At 37.7% G+C, this 17,206-nt stretch overlaps 1 protein-coding gene across 7 annotated transcripts in view; it reads right to left on the reverse strand.

Moving 5' to 3' along the window:
• LOC100647422 (basement membrane-specific heparan sulfate proteoglycan core protein) overlaps nt 1-17,206 on the reverse strand; it is a 263,946-nt gene that overhangs the window by 33,362 nt on the left and 213,378 nt on the right. For all 7 annotated transcript variants that reach the window (XM_012310977.3, XM_012310976.3, XM_003397028.3 and 4 more), the window contains 3 exons: nt 14,245-14,455; nt 13,774-13,885; nt 12,433-12,611 (listed from right to left, as the gene is read on the reverse strand). In XM_012310977.3, coding sequence (XP_012166367.1) covers nt 12,433-12,611; nt 13,774-13,885; nt 14,245-14,455 — 502 coding nt within the window. The remainder of the gene's footprint in view (nt 1-12,432; nt 12,612-13,773; nt 13,886-14,244; nt 14,456-17,206) is intronic.

Below are 17,206 nucleotides of genomic sequence, written 5' to 3' on the forward strand. Positions count from 1 at the left end.
AATACGAGGGCCGATTTCGTATTATCACGGCTTGTCGACGTCATTCCGCGGCTTTAATTATGCGACTGGCGTATCTTGCGGCAGCAACGGAAGTTTGCCATTTATTGCTTTCACCGCGTTAGCCGTGTCTCTTGCGCCCTGTACCTGTACACGCTGCCCCTCGGCGTACATCTTAAATGCAGAGAACAGCTGGCTTTTTCCGCCTTCTCGAACAGAACAGGTCGAATTCTGAGAGATATCGTCGATCGCAGTGATCCCTATTTTTGCTATTTCATTGATTACCTTTTAGCTTTTTAGCTTCCCTTCCGATCTATCACTATTTCATAAAGTACTTACCTTCGTGTAGGGTTTAATTATGTGAAGCGATTATTTTTGTAAATAAAAAGAAATATGAAAAGAATGTTTCAAATAAAAGTTTCATGGTATTAAAGAGGACATAATCTAACGTACTTGGTCCTTTTTCGTAGATGGCCAAGTAGAGGTCGTAGGAAGGTGACACTCATCGATCCACCTCGGCGTTCTCTACGAAAAAGTATTAACCTAGTGATGTCGAAAAATCATTAGTTTAGAAGATATTTGGACTTTAATTTGTCAAATTGAACGTACATAAAAGACAGAAAAGCTGCCAGACAATATTGTCGTATCCACGTTGTCTCTGTCTTTCATACTTTCAATTTGACAAATTGAATTTCGACATAAATGTTCTGCAAGGATGCCAAGACTATTTTGTTTAAAATTATACGATTTTATTTAAAAAAAAATAGCATATGTTACCTTCGTATGACCTCTGCTTTACCATCTACGGAAAAACTAATTCTACCAGATCATATCCCCTTTGATACCAACTTTTGTCTGAAACATTTTTTCCATATTTTTGATGCTTACAAAAATGGTCGCCTGTATACGCTTAAAACGGACGTACCGTATATACGCGTACGGTGTACATGCATGTAGAATCGAGAAGCGAAAAAAGATATTTTCTTTACATGTGCTATTTTTTCTCCGATTCGCTTCATTTTTATATAACGAGAAATCTGTATCGTCGAATCCACTAAGAACGGCGAACTAATAAAGCAAAGTAGGGAATTAATTGGTCGGACGTAAAAAGGTGACCGTTTCCAAGAGTTTTAATTTTTATCGTTTTGTAGAAGCTTTATGAACCTTCGTAGGCAATGTAATTCTGACCTTTCGCTAGTATTTTGCATCAATTAGCGATTCCTTCGGTTACTTTACTCCGAGGCTTTAGTTAAGTATGTACACCCCTTCAGAAGCAAACTTCAGAACGAACTACGTCACTTGCCAAGACTCTTTCCGACCACTAGGTTCATAAAATGTAGACAGTTGTCTTGTCGACAAGCTACGAGTTCTGCTTCCTTTCGTATCTTCTTTCGTCGTAGGCAGTTCGGCTAAAATATGATGAAAAATTAATTGTATACGATTCCGCAACTTTTTACACTCTAAAACGTTAGCTCCTTTGGTCCATTTGACCTGTTGAAATTTCAAATCGATATCTATGATAGTTTCGAGGAGAACAGATCGTAACACCTTACGTGGCTCACCCTGTATCGCACATATGTGCTTTCGTCCTATATAAACATTTTGTATTTACGCTTATGTCCATTAATAGGGACTTGCTCCCGTTTATCATCATCATCTGTGTTAATAAACATGATAAACATATATATATATACATGAATAGAACGATAGCTGTGTTTGGATTAAATATTTAACCCAGGAATCCTCGGTGAACTATCGTAAATTCGTTTTGAAGACACTGAAAAGATGTATTCTATTATTAGACGCTTTTCTAAAGTTCCGTGTAATTATAATTGTATATTACGTCAATGTTGCATGTTCATGTACACAGTACATCTCGTATTACAATTTCGATGAAATTATTAATCGATTAAAGCGAGGAATAAATTCTAAATGAAGCTGTTGTATCTAACAGTTCTTACGAAATCTATCTATCGGGATAATATCCGATTTTATTAAATATGCTCGTACGTTGCTCGTAATCCGATATTTTGCCAGAAAATTGCATCGAATAGCGGGCGATAATAAAGCTGCTACTGACGAGGGAAGAATATGGAGAAAATTTATACGAGAAACAGCTGTTAAAAAATGTGTTTCCTTCGTTGACGTTTTAATCGTTCGTATACAAGCATCCTAAGATAGTTAAGCAAACACTATTAGTTTGATTGATCGATTAATTGTCAATGTTGAATCGACTCGTTGCGAGATTCAACTTCCTATAACGAACATCATTCAGCGTTTCGTTTGAAAATGAGCTTCGAGTCAGACGTAAATGTAGCGATGACGCGATCAACGCCTTTCTGATTACACTTAGCAAGCGGCAATTGCATCGTCCACGATGCAATTTGCTATGCTACGACGCTAAGGCTGTAACACCTTCCTCCAAGAAATTACCAGCGAGCTTCCGAAGATATCTGGAAAATGGCTCGATAAGCAAGTTAAAGCAGTTAAAGTTTTCCAATTACGCTCGCGACTGTTTCGATTTCTTTGTTCAGTTGATCTTAATCGTGTCCGTGTAATATCGGTTTTGACACGTTGTTGGTGGTAACTGCGAGTCACTTTACTTTCTCTTATTTGACCAAATATATCGCTCGTGTCCTAGCGCAAACGGTTATGCGTAAAATTCCTCGAATTAAAATGTCCTTTTTTAAATTAAAATTAAACATCTTCCTTCCTTCTATGGCAATGGCTACTACGATTTCATTTGCTTCTGCTTCGTAAATATCGTTAATCGGGAGAAAGCAAGAGAATCTAATTCAGTGCAAGCACGTTGAAAGCGAATTAAATAAAATTTTAATCCCATTCGTATACGATACGAAAACTCGAATCCAACGTTTCTTCGACTTTCATTTTTCTTCTTATTTTTTTTTTTCTTTAGTTACCCGACCGTTCTAAGGCAAACAATCAGAATGAAATAACTATCCCATTATAGGAATAAAGTCGCGGAGGCTGAAAACCTTAATTAAAGCGAATACGATGAGAATCGAAACTGCTTTCTCACTGATCCAATGATTTGCATAGAAATAACCGTTCCGCGTATGAAACGAAAGAAACAATAAAGCGTTCATCCTAATCAGGCCATCGGACACGTAATCGGACCGAGCCGGGGGATTAGACTTGCCAAACGTACGAGCTTCGGGGGCAGTCTTTCGCCTTTATTAAATTACACTCTGCTCGAGCTGGTATCATAAATACGTTCGCAATCTTTTCACGGTTCGTTCCGGTGCTGCACGTTGACCTATCATCCAGCCTGTTTTCGACACGATTATCTCTCACGCAAATCGAGCATAGACCCACCTTAGCCGTAATTCATCGACCGCGTACGGTTCGTGTCCCAAAATGGAGAATCGAGTAATTGCTAAGGATCCAGAAGATACTGCCTCGAGAATGTGGCGAAGATCGCGTCAACTTAATAGAAATCTACCGTAAACTAATGTCTCTTCGACTAATTTCAAGAACGTAGATCGTTCGAGAATTCACCTTTCGGAATCATAATTTCACGACCCAAACGCGCAGATATGTTTTTCGCCATATAAACACAAGTACGTAAAAGCGTGTAGCTTGCATGACCGATTTTTATTCTTGTTACCGGGCAACTTGGTCTTCTCCGTCGAGAGATGAAGCTGTTGTTACTTCGAAGATAGCATTTTCGACGCTATGAATTTTAATTGGCTACGAACTTTTCAACGAAATGTTCCATTTTTCCTTGAAACTTTGATCAGAGATTTCTTTATTGCTTCCTGACAAAATGGAATATTTAAACAGTCCTGTGGTAATATCGCGACCCGTTTAGCAGATTTATTAGCGATGGAACCAAATCCGACTACTACGCCTGACGTATAATTAACAATCCAAAGTTGCAGGTATGTGATTTTACGTAGTCTATCAATGACGTTCGTTACAAACCTATTATTGCGTACCACTCTACGCAATATCGCTGCCATTTTGTCATTAAGTGGTAATGACAAAATCCGCAATCACTTAGTTGCCAACACAATACATGAATATTTTGGAAGTATCATACGGATTGTTAATTTCCATCGGCAAAGGTACACACACAACGCCATGTATACATATAATATGTTCTAAATAACACGATTATGAACAGCAGTTTAAGCCTGGTCTGTCGTAGGCTTATTAACCGTCAATAAACGCGCTTGCGCGGTTAATTGGAGGTTGGAAGTTCATGTAAAACGGATTAAAGATAAAAGAGGTTAAACTACGACCCTATAAAACGCTCGGTAATTAAGCACAAATCACCGTGAAAATTGTGCTTGTTACGCGTAGCCACTCTTCGCAGGTAGAAGGATAGAACCGATACACGAGAAACTAAAGTGAAAAGCTCGCGGATGTACAGTTTCAATGGAGATAAATGGAAGAGAAGTACCGATCGATACGAACACTCTGGTTATTACTACGAATCGTAATTATTTGTTTATTTCGTATCGCTGTATTTTTTTCGTATCACATGATGCCACTCGTACAAATAATTCGAGACGATTACCAGCGTCTTTCTAACATTCGTTTCGCTACAATTTCCGATAAAATTACAGCCACGGTGCTCGTGTGATATCGATAAAACATTCCAATTGAATGCCATTTGGCCCCTGTAAATTTGAAATAATAATACGAGAAACGAGGAAACATTATTCTTTTAACGGAATCTGAGTCTCGAGCGTAATGTTCTCGGTGTATCGACGAAACCAGAGCGGCAGTACGACAGGATTCGAACAAGAACTCTTCTTCTATTTCATAACTCTTCGTTTTCTGCGGCATGGAGCACAATAAATCTCGGCTCGTCGTTACGCCATGGAAGACCGTTAACTTTTGACGATGTCTTTCGTACGGTTCCGCGAAACTTCTTTTACGCTGCTGTATTAAAAAATTAAGTTCACCTATACGATAGGAAGTTGGCTTTTCTCTGCTATGTTGACGCTTTCACCGAGGTCGTAGATAAAACGCTGTCGATCAAAGGTTTTCCTCATTTTTGAAAACGCGAATAAATATATTCGAAAACGAGTTTCTCATTGGCGAAGGCAAATAACGCAAGCTTACGGTTACCGAGTTTGTAGGGCACGGACGATCCGATAGCATTTCTGTTTTTATATTACCATATAATTCAAGTTGTAGATAGCGATAATAAATAATTCTTGCAAATGGTTTCTTATCAGTCGCCGTTGTGTTCCTTGAACGAACTTAACTCGTGATTTGCACATGCATACCAAGAAGTAATTCCCAACTTTTTCAATTATCGTACTTTTAATTTACCTTGTGCCATGTATGTGTCTGCAAATGGATTTTATACGTTTCTTCGAAGTAACTTTGACATAGCATGTAACTGATTTAGCAAAGTAGCCTCGTTCGTCCAAGTTGAACTCCTGCAAAATCAATTTGTCTATCTTTTTTTAAATTCTTTTTTCTGTTTGTACCGAGGGACGTGTAATAGTAAAATAACTGACTTTTATTTGAAACGCTATTTCCGCCGTTTTCCACCAGACTTGAATTTTTCCACGTAACTTCAAGCTGTCCATTCTTTGGTACCACTGTCTGTATCCTTTGTACTAAACTAATTCACTTTCGATACACTTCGATCGGCAAAAATTGCTACAACTTTCTGAATAATATCAGGATGATCTTGATCGTCCTGAGGCGATGCTATCGATACATCCGCAAAGTTAATATTTTTAACACGATTCAGAGGCTATAACTGATAATTGATGTCCACGTGAAACGGGAGACCAGAGTAATTTATAGCGGTACGCCTGCCGATTCCTGAAAAAATTTGGCATCGTTTCAAATCGTTGTAAAGTTAACCGAGCTCGCGCAGATGTATCGACATTTACTGGGTGGTTGCGCGCGCGATTCCGTTGATAAATTGCACGTTATTATTTCCATGTCAGCGTATATGTTTATACGATAATAAATGCACGTTCATATTCTACCGTTGTATTAAATTGCAACTTGAAAAATGCGGATTTGAAGGATCCAACAGACAGCCAGCATGATGAATGTATCTGCTTAATTGTTTGTCTCATTTCTCGTTGTTGAAACGTATTTCGTATTGTTCGCGGAGATTTCAAGGTAAGCTCGACAAACATCGAACGTGAACCAATCAGTTCACGTTTAACAAACCTATTCCATTTGTCACGGATTAAATTGATTAATTCGAAATTTTTACTTCATTCTATCTGTGCTAGTATATATTCGTTGATTTATCTAGAAATCGTCGCGCTTTTTATTCGCGTTCTGGACAAAATTATTGCTTTAGAAACGTTTCAATGAAACAACAAAGAATACTACGAATGTGCCCATTAAACGACGAATCGTCCGGTATATACGACAACCGAGTTAGATTAGAACGATTATGAAATTTTTAATGTCTAACCGCACCGTTATCAGGATCCACTCAATTGTATGTACACAATCGTTTGTTGTATAATCTATTACACATTGCCTCGACGTGCATTATTGCCGTGTCAATTATTCATGGGGAATTATTATTTAATAGCTGCTGATCGCTTGTATTATTCCATTGGAGGTTATATTCGATTTTATCGACTTCGATAAAATACAGTTTACGCTAAATTGCGCTGTGCTATCATCAGTTTGATCCCTCGCGGTGACCTCATTTCAAAACTGTTCGCTTTTATCACTTTCGATGGCAACTTCCCTGTATATCACATAATTCGGAATATCACGTTGCTGCTCCAACTATCCTGTGTTTAACCTTCGATTTCTAAAAAAACAGCTGATTTTAACGCCTCTATCGATTACCGAATGATTATTAACGGTTAAACGATTACCTTCCAACGGCAGAAAATACACCGTCCTTCTAATAATAAATTCTATGCTGTAACGAAGCGGCGGAAATTTGGTTTCAAAAATTCGGCAGATTGAACGAACGAACACGGATTACTCTTTCACTCTATCGATGCTACTAACGTACGCAATTTGCCTGTTTTAGTTACGCCGGGTGCGTGCTGTTTCGCGTTGAAATTCAATGTTTCCCGCGCTAAATAAATCCCAGCTGTAACAATACTCTTTACTAGGGCATGAAACAGTAAATGATTTTTCCGCATGAAAACTGTTTGAATGGACACGAAATACAGCCGTATGATGCCTCTGACTTGTTACTGGCCATATAAAAAAGCTCGGATACCAGTAATGTAATAATTCTTGCACATACAGTGCAAAAAATGTCAGCGCAGAAAGCTTCGAGTCACGCACGGCCTGATCGCATCTGCTATGAAACTTTCGTGTAAAGCAATTTGAATAATTCTTCTGCTACACATAGAATCTCTCTCGGAATACTATACAGCATAAATTAACTTCATTGTAACGATTCATAGGTGGAGAATTAATTCTTCCTCGAGTGGAAATCATTTCTGGTAGAATTTAACGCAACGTTTCTGGCGAGTAAAACGTATCGGTGGGGAATGTTGCAGTGGGAATATCGAAATAGTTGAAAATCTCATTTACACATTTTTCCCGACGTTCAACTCTCTATCGCGTCTCGTTGTTAAACTTTTACTCTGTACGCGCAGTGAACCACGGAAAACAAATTATTGTGTTTTACATTTAATCAACTACACGTAAACGTCGTTAGCCTTCGCTTGCACAATACTAGCAAACGATAGTATAGGAGATGCAACCTGAGCTCCGATGCTTCGAACGTGTCTTCTACAAGCAAGCCCAGTTATATCGAGCGAAAATAGATGTCGAAAATTTGAGTATCTATCTTACAGCAGTATCAGATTTTACCGGGTAACTGTACAAATTAAGATGGAACTTGATCAAACGATTTGACGAACAGCAGCGACATTGAAACACGTACACCAATACCATCTCGGTACTGAAATATTACGCTGTGGATATATGAACGAACACGAAAACGGGAATTTCGTACGAATGTTCATGCGAGAGCGATAAAGTTTCGAAAAGGGTAAAAGAAAAATATGCAGACACCTGAAAGTCTTGGATAGACGTGACTGCGTGTTTCCTAGGAATGTTGGTAAGGTGCACCCGAAGAAGCAGAGTTTGTAAAGGAGGGTGAGGCAGGGGGAAGAAAATGTGAATAAAAGAAGTTGCAAAGTAAAATCAAAGGAAAAGGGTACGCGAGTTAGGGTTAAAAAACCAGACGATTCGTGTTTCAACGTAAAAAAAGACTGAGTTACGTCGTGCTACGTATCGTGTCATCGACAATTATAGCGCCATGAATCGATCCGCTGTTCCTGTTTCATCGAAATATATCGAGAAACCCCTAGTATAAATCCCAGCATTTCATCGTATCGAGGATGAGACCTAAGCGGATAGAGGCATTAAAAGATATCAAAAATGCATATACAGCCGACAATGCTAAGTGCTAGGAACTCACGATAGTTTCCGCGCGATTCCGTGGATTATCGCGCTATTAATCTCGTACGAACAACTCGATGTGAATGGAAATCCTACGAGACGCTTGATTGGATCAAATAAACCTTCCACGCGTGTGCAACGCCTAATTTCGATCCAGATTGCCAGTTAATAGGTTTTGACAGAGAACGGATGAAACTGTACACACACCCTGTAAACTAGTTACACATAGCGGTGCGATATGAAACGTCAGAGAACTGACGTAATTCCAACTCGCAAGTTGCAACGACTACGCGCATTAACTCGCCGCGCGTGTTTTAATCCATTCCCCGGCATTGTTCCGATAGGAAATGCGTCTTCCCGAAGAAAGTCCGCGTTAAAACGCAACAAGAGATATTATCTAGGACTATTATCCTCACGCGGCTGCTATTACTATAAAACCATAGCTGATTGTTTCACGGTATACATACTTTCGTATACGTAATACATATATACTATATAAAGAAGAAACAAATCTAAGAAAAATTAATATTTCCCTTTCGAATTCCATTTCACTTTTCTTATTTCCATCGATTAACATTGCGACGATGGAAACATCGATATTCCGCTTGCTATAAAATGCACTCCAACGCTAAATATAGAGGAGAGTGGGGTAAAATGAAAGGAGCGGGTAAAACGGAACATCGATGTTTCTCTCGGATAAAATCTGCCAATGAGTTAGTCCATAGTGTCGTGTGACATGAGACTATTCCGCTAAACAGCCTTTCCAACAATTCGTGACCGACCATATAGATTCATGCGTTATTTTTCAATTGAGAGAGTTGGATCTTCCGCTGTAGAAGTTTCCATATTGTATTGACGTTTCGATTATTTCTTTTTTTTTCAACTGTATTTCGAAAATTAATAACGATAAACACAGCATTGAATCCTATAGTTGCTATAGTATTTCCTTTATACTCCACTGTGCCTTGTGTATCGAAGAATGTAACATAACGTATAAGAACACTAATCTCCATTGAATTGTACTTTTTATAAGCGTCCTCTAGAAAAAAAAGAGCAACTATTCGATATGCAGCGTGAATCAGTCTTTACCTAGATGAAAACGTTTCTAAAGGGAACGTACGTGACTGGCGCATTGTTTAACGGCATTAATGTATTCCACAGCGGCAGAAGCAGGTCGAAAGTGAAGCTGAAAAAGTGTGGAAAGATATTAGCACCGCTGCACACGATCACTTTAACGTGGCGATCGTTGGTGTACATGTTTTGTACGTTTGCGTGCTTCGTAGCTTGGTATTTAAATTTGTGTACAGCTACCAGAAACAACGTAAATATACATCCAACTCTGCCTAATCTTCTACGATCAATTAGAAGAGATTTTCACGTAATGATATCTTGACAGATATACTTATTGTTAGATGGCAGATACTGTTGATCTGATGAAACTACGTGTTCTAAATGAAACATGAAAAATAGATTATCGTTGTTGCGAGATTACTAGAGGAAATAATATTTCGATGAAATATTTTTCGCGATAGAATTAAATAATATTCGATATCATAAAATTCGCTCCTAAACGAATGAAACAACTACGTTTGGTAGATGGCCTAAAGTTTCAGCATAATAAATCTGCGTTATCGTAAGCTGAAGTAGATTCGCGTGTCTAGTATTTTAAAAAGGCTATTCGCTATAATATCACATGTGCAATATACTTGCACAACGCGAAGTGGGATTGATCTTCTTTCACGGACGGTTTTACCGAATTAAAGTTGGAACGTTTCAGGATTTAGAAAAAATTCAGCGCTCTTCTTAAAAGTTCCTAATGGACTCGTCTCTCCATTGGATTTCGTTCTTCACATCCGATTCTTTAACAAAGATGAAATGCAGGCTGCGACTTTAAGCAGAAGAAAATTATTCGTCGGATTTTTAATTGGTTCATTGGTTAACCTCTTAACCTATGAATATTCAAACGACGGTGGAAAATGAGGAGGAAAGTAGAAAGGAAGAACGGAGGATGATCACGGCTCTGCCAAATCTGTGAGAAAGCTTCACAGAAGCTTCTCAACGATTTATAGAAAGCGATTATTTATATTATAATACAATGTTGTTCGAGTAATACGCACTTTGCTACATTTCCATTCATTAGAAAACTAAATTGTTAAACGTAAAATATTATCTGTTCTTTTAATATAGATTTTAACGTCGCATCAACTGCGTCTATGTGGTTTTTAGCGACGACAATGTGAGTCGAGAGGGATTTACTAGTTAAGCTTTACCAAATAACAAAACATGAGAAATAATATTATAAATGATATTATAACCACCGTGTACATAATCTAATGCACACAATATTATACCAACCATAAAAAGAATCTTTTAAGCCAACAATTCTTATTCAGTATTTACACAGAAAATGGATATGGATACAATGGATACATTGTGATGATAATTATTATTATTATTCAGGATAGGTCAAAGTATCAAATACAATTTTCGAATGTCATATCGCAAAGTAGTTGCTTGCATTATCTACGCAAAATTGAAGAAATGCACTTCGTTTTGTGTACGTTGCTTTATAACAGAACTTCTCTAAATTATGAACTCTCGTTAAATTCTGGTGCTCTGTCGTTGCTTTCTCAAGACTCTTATCCTTCTCGCGAAACTCGCTCGTTAGAATCCCAACCCTCTTCCGACCAACTGACTCGTTTACGGCTTTTCACATTTCTAACATTCAGCCTACTGATGTGAAAACTGATACAAAACGGAGAAACCTTTCGATAAAAATTATTTAATCGACTATTTCACGCGACAATGGTTCCGCCGTATGTTAAAGTGTATTTGCGAGAAAACGAGGATTATTCGAATCATTTTCGTTCGAAAGTCGTCCTAAATAATAATTGCACAACGAAGCTTCCACTTTTATCTCTTCGTAACTTCTTTTTATTCTTTGTGTGTATCTCACGTAGAAAGAAAAGTACTATTGTCATATCGGGAAACAGAACAGGCACTTGCAATTTTATTTTTTCTCTTATTACACAAAGCTGTTGAAATATTTCTGTCGCTATACTATGCGAGTATATTTATACATTTTTACGCGATTCTTTCGAATGCCTAAAAGGACAATGGTCCGCTAGGTTTCCGCTTTAGACATACGGCAGTGGTATTGAGTTTATTGCCTCCTATAGAGCACGCGTGATGCCAGAAGCTGATGATACTGACACCTGCATTCTGCCGCCCCTTTTTACAACCTTCACCGTTTAGTTTATCTGTGGCCCGATTTCATCTCGAGAATTTATGACGTTCTCCAAGTCCTGCCTCCACGCTATTCAAGGATTCGTTTCGCAATTCCTACTCGAATAGCATCACGGTAATATTCTACATTTTCATCGAAAATCCCGATATGGGCACATTTAAAGGTGTCACGAGAATATAATGTGGTTTCGCAATATACAAAATGTGATTCACGGTACGCGAAGTATAGAACGTAGCCTGTCCGAAAGTAAATTTATCACGTTAGAATTAATATTTTGTATTACCTGCAATGGCCAAGGAGATACTACGCGTTTGAAAAATTTGATTTGTTCAAACGAAACGAACATAAACAAATGAAAAATGTATCATTCAGCTCGTTTCAACGCCGGGTTTAAAAATAACTCGAAATACAGGGAACTGGTATTGCGCGATAATTCGTAAAACGTCGCATCGTTCTTTCGGATTTTAAACCTTTGACAATATCGATCTCGAACATACCGTGTTCCAGATATGTTAATGGTAATTCGTTGTCGTGTATTAATTTCGATCAAAGTATATATTATATGTATATTGGATACAACGGAGCAAATCGCCTACTCTTTCGTTCCATTCTTTGATTCGATTCGTTCGAAAAAATTGCTTCGTACGATCATTTAAGGTGGAATAAAAATATCTTTCAACACTTTTTCGAAACTCGCTATAAATTTGACCGCTGCGATGGTTTCGTTAGCCGAAGAATTTACGTTCGTGGAAAACGATTTCTCCGGGAAATTTTTATTATTCCGACTCACCCACCATTGAGTACGTGGACTAGAACACTGGCTGACTCGGCCGCAGACGGGGCACATGTGTAATTTCCAGAATCAGCAGGTAACGCCTTTGATATCAAGAGACGCGACGTTCGCGTTTGCTTCTCAGTGACTACGTTGATACCTCCCCTTTGACTGTAATTTACCACGTGATCACCCTTGTACCTGCAAATGTAATAACTTCCTGTTAATTAAAATTGTTTGAAAATGTCAATCGATGCTTTTAGCTACGCCAGAAAGCTTTCCTCTTATTGCGCAAACGTACAGAGATTTCCCAGGGTTTATACAAAGATTCCAATAATTATATCGTAAGAACGTATGAAATTTATTTAGCTTTCGATTACGTAATCTTGTAATTCGACGATTTACGAGGAAAGGTAATACTTTGTTAGTCGTGAATTCCATTATAAATATTATTATATGGAAAGGCAATTTGTTTCAGCGTAATATATGTATATCGAAAATAATCGTTGGAAATTCATGGTAATATTATACTATAATAAATTTCACAGTGAGTAAACTGCATATTAATTTTGTAATTATACGGCGTTACTGCCAGTGCGTTTCCTGAAAATTTCTCTTTTAAAAGATGCGCGACCATTTAAGTGGAACACATTATATTCTAACAGCACGATAATACATACATATACGTACATATACGTTTGGTTTTGAAATAAAACAGATACGAAGCAACGTATAAATTGGAACTTGGATCAAAATAAAACCGAATTTTCTCATTTTATTTCCATCGTACGCGTAGTTCTCTCATCTCTGCGCGTTACTGATATTAATAAATGCTGATAAAACGCGACAACGAATACACTGAACTTGAAAAATCAATGCGGCGAGGAAAAAATAAAAGAGTAGGCAAATGTAACGAAATAAAATAATAATAATAAAAAAAAAAAAAAAAATGCCAGGAATATTACAAAACGCCCTCGTTCGAAATGAAATCGGTAATTAAAGCGGTCTAAATTTACACTGAAGTTTGTAATCCTTGATCCACTTTCGGCCTCTTTTGCTTCACCATTCTTTATCAAACAATGAACTTTTCACAGTTCGATCATTCAACCGTTCAATCAACAGAGAAAGCAACGAGAAGAAAGGAAGCAATTCCGATTCAACGACGATTTTCCATCTGCCAATCAGCATCAGCGGTGTTCTACGTTCATTTTAGCATGTAATCGAGAACCGTCTCGATGAATCATGAGGGGCCCTCATTCACGAATGTTCGTTCGTGTTACGCGGCGACGCGACGCCATCGTTCGAATTCACGGCATTTATGTTCCCGAGTAAATCGAATTCGCGAAAGTCCAATTAAACTTACCAATAAATGAATGACGGCGGCTCAGGTGTCTGCAATACTATGCAGGTCAGATTGATGTCGCTTCCGCTCTTGATGTACAGCTCCGAGTTACCGTTGATCTTTGCCTTCGACACTAACAACATAATCAAATCGACGTTAGATCGCTGCATTTTTAAACAGCTCGTAAGCGTATTACGTCGTGACATTGTCGGCGACACGTTAAACTCCCATTTCATTGGTTCGCCGATCGTCCGCGAAATAAACGACAAAGCGTTCGTATGAAACATTAATATGCGATTTTATTTTACGCTTTTCGCGTTCAAACTGAAATTTCCTTTTAACGTAACGACAACGTAATAACCAGTTATTATGCCAATTGCAAGAACAACGTGTACGGAGAAACGTTTATCGAAGTAACTTTGCCGCGTTCCTTTAATCAATAAGAGAATTTATTCGCTACAAATGCGGAATATGTGTCAAGCGGGTACTAACCTACGACGCTCAAGTTAAAAGCTTGGCTGATTTTCGATTCGGTTGAAACCTGACACTCGTATGTTCCGCTATCGCGAACTTGCGGTGAACTAATCCTCAAGGTCCATTCGTCAGATCCGTCTCTGTGTAACGACTGGAAACGCTGGTCGTTCGTGTAGGTTAAGATTCCTACGGTGAGAATGTGCAGATCTCGTTTCCTGATCCACGAAACCTGCAAACGAACCAAGAACGATGTTTACGTGACTCGTTTGGAATTCTGGCAGATGTTACGACAGCCACGAAAATCGTTGCATTTCGTAACATTTTTGGAATTTCGAACCCGTATGAATATCGATTCGTGGGAGGAAAAAGCCGTTAGTGGAGCAATTACAGAACTGAAAAGCAAGGGACGAGTAAATTTCGTGAAACGATAAATTAATCGTGATTGGGATGTACCAGTGACGATAAATTCTCATAATCTTTTACTGTTACGCTCGAATAATTCTACAAAAACGAACTTAATATTTATCGGATGAAGCGAAACGGAACAGAAATAGAATTTATGATTGTACGCATTGGTAAATTCAACGCGGAATTATCGAGAAAATCTTTCGCAGATTCGATGCGCTTTGTCCGCCAAATTTCGTATTACATTCAATCGTGCGAAATCGCATTTTGTCGCCGACGACGAAAAAAATCAATCATAGAGAAAAAAAAAGAGAGAAAGAGGCGGATAACGAGACAGAGATAGGACAGGGATCAACTTTGGACAAAGCTCCTGACGCGAAAACGTTTGACCGATTCGCGATAATCTTTGTCCACGCTATCAGCTCCTATCGAACTCAATTATTCAAGAAGAGACGCTGAGCCGGTAATTTTTCACGACAAAAAAATTTTTCACGGTTCAATTTAACTTTCGGTCAGATATAATTAGAACACGGAACACGCGGCAACCCTGGAAAATAGATGGCTTATCGGCGAATCGTTTATTCTTCGTGTTGAAAACGGAGAATTGATACCTCGAATGTCGTTGGGGAAAATTAATTGTAGCAAGACAGCGGTTGTTACGTGCTGCCTGAGAACAATGCAGAAATACACTGCGTTATCGTCCTACGGTGTGTTTGTTTTGTCACCGTCGAAATTAATGATAAGAAAGCGTAAACAGCCTTTCCTTCGCGATATTTTCTCCTCAAAAGTAATTTGAAAATCCTTTTCTTTCCCTTTGCTTCATTTTTAAACTTCCATCCAACCGAACAAAATAAACTTTTTAGTTATTCCCCTTCTTTGTTTTAATATATTATACTATGTATATATATATATACTAAAAGCAATTATAGAATCATTGGAACATTTTCAAAGAAAATTGCTTTATCGTCCCTTCTCGTCGATTTCGTTCTATCTCGGACATTTTTATCACGTCGTGTATCGTTGTACATACATAGGATAATAAAAAATATAAAAAAATATCGGGTATGTATCTTTGTAATAAGGATAACCTAGATATAACAAGGATAACCAGAAGTTGAATAAGTTAGTTAGTAATTACAATGCAATTATCCAGTTACGGTACAAAAGAAAGCACAACTTCGAGCTTTATTATAACGTAAGTTTAGCATTTTTTATCACGTCGAGGTAAGACTTCTATCCTATTTTTAATGCTGCATGACAAGCAACGGTATCCTTGTGAGAGCGGTAAAACCAAGCATATTTTTAAACGAACGTATCCAGCTCGCCAACAAAAGCCAGAGATATGTTGGAAACTCGCAGTTTGAGGCCAAGGAAAAATCCTTTTCCTTTGTTTTCAGTTAAATGAAACCCGAGTACCTGTTACCTACTACCACGCGAATTCTTAACCCAACTTTCGAGAATAGCGGATCTAGATTTAAAAATGTGTAGGAATTTAAATATCCTTTAATTATTCAACAAACCAGAAAATTAGAGTCCATATGAAAATATTAGAAAGCAGGCTGGTAACAAAGGGAATTATACGATAATTTAGATCGAATAATGATTCATTTGTCCAATTCCATTCTCCTTTAAAATACATTGCGAATTAATTTCATTTGTAGATAATTGGAAAATCATGTTTCATTGAAATCGCCCTTGACCGTTCGTGCTATTCTGATTTTCCAGAGAACATGGCGCATCTCGACATTTCCATTTATGATTACTCTCAACGAGAATATCGATAATTGAAAAGTATAGGTACCACGTACTATGATCAACGTAGGAAAACCTTTCGTACATTATTGAGTTTCAAACTAACTACATATGTGTATGGTGTATATATATAGCGATGAAGTGACAAAAACTGCGGCGTTATTTTATATAACGTTACGCTTTGTTTCTCCTTTATTTCGTTACACGCACGATCCTTTTATTCTTTACCTATCAGGCTGGTGAAATAAATTCCTCGTAAAATTAACGCACCTATCTATTAAGAATCGACGTTATGCGAGCTTTTAACTCATTAACCAACACGAACACTACTGTCATTATACTTTGTTCATTGTATAACTTTATAATCTCAGATGAAACACCTTTACTTACTGACAGGCACTACTGTGTAACTTTATAATCTAAAATGAAACACTTTTGCCTGCAGGCAAGCAGGTAAATATACTTTGTTTACTGTACAAACTTTATAATCCGAAACGTAACAACTTTACATAGGCAAGCTTGAATAGATCAGAATGGAGAAACGTTATACAATTTCCGAGAAGTAACAAATATCTCTTGATAACTTTATATTCATCGCTTGGATAATAATACGAAAATATTGGAATTCTAATTCTATTGCAAACGCGCAATATGTATATTATATATACATATACCGTATACTACGATACTATAGTCTACTCTAGACTAGAGTATCGATTGCGAACGAAGAACAATTTTAGAGATGTACTTATCGTACAATAAGGATCGGTTTATATATACATTATATATAGATTTAAATCGGCTATCAGAAAGCGAATCCTTA

Source organism: Bombus terrestris, chromosome 8 (genome assembly GCF_910591885.1).
Source record: "Bombus terrestris chromosome 8, iyBomTerr1.2, whole genome shotgun sequence".
In the NCBI taxonomy this organism is placed as follows: domain Eukaryota; kingdom Metazoa; phylum Arthropoda; class Insecta; order Hymenoptera; family Apidae; genus Bombus; species Bombus terrestris.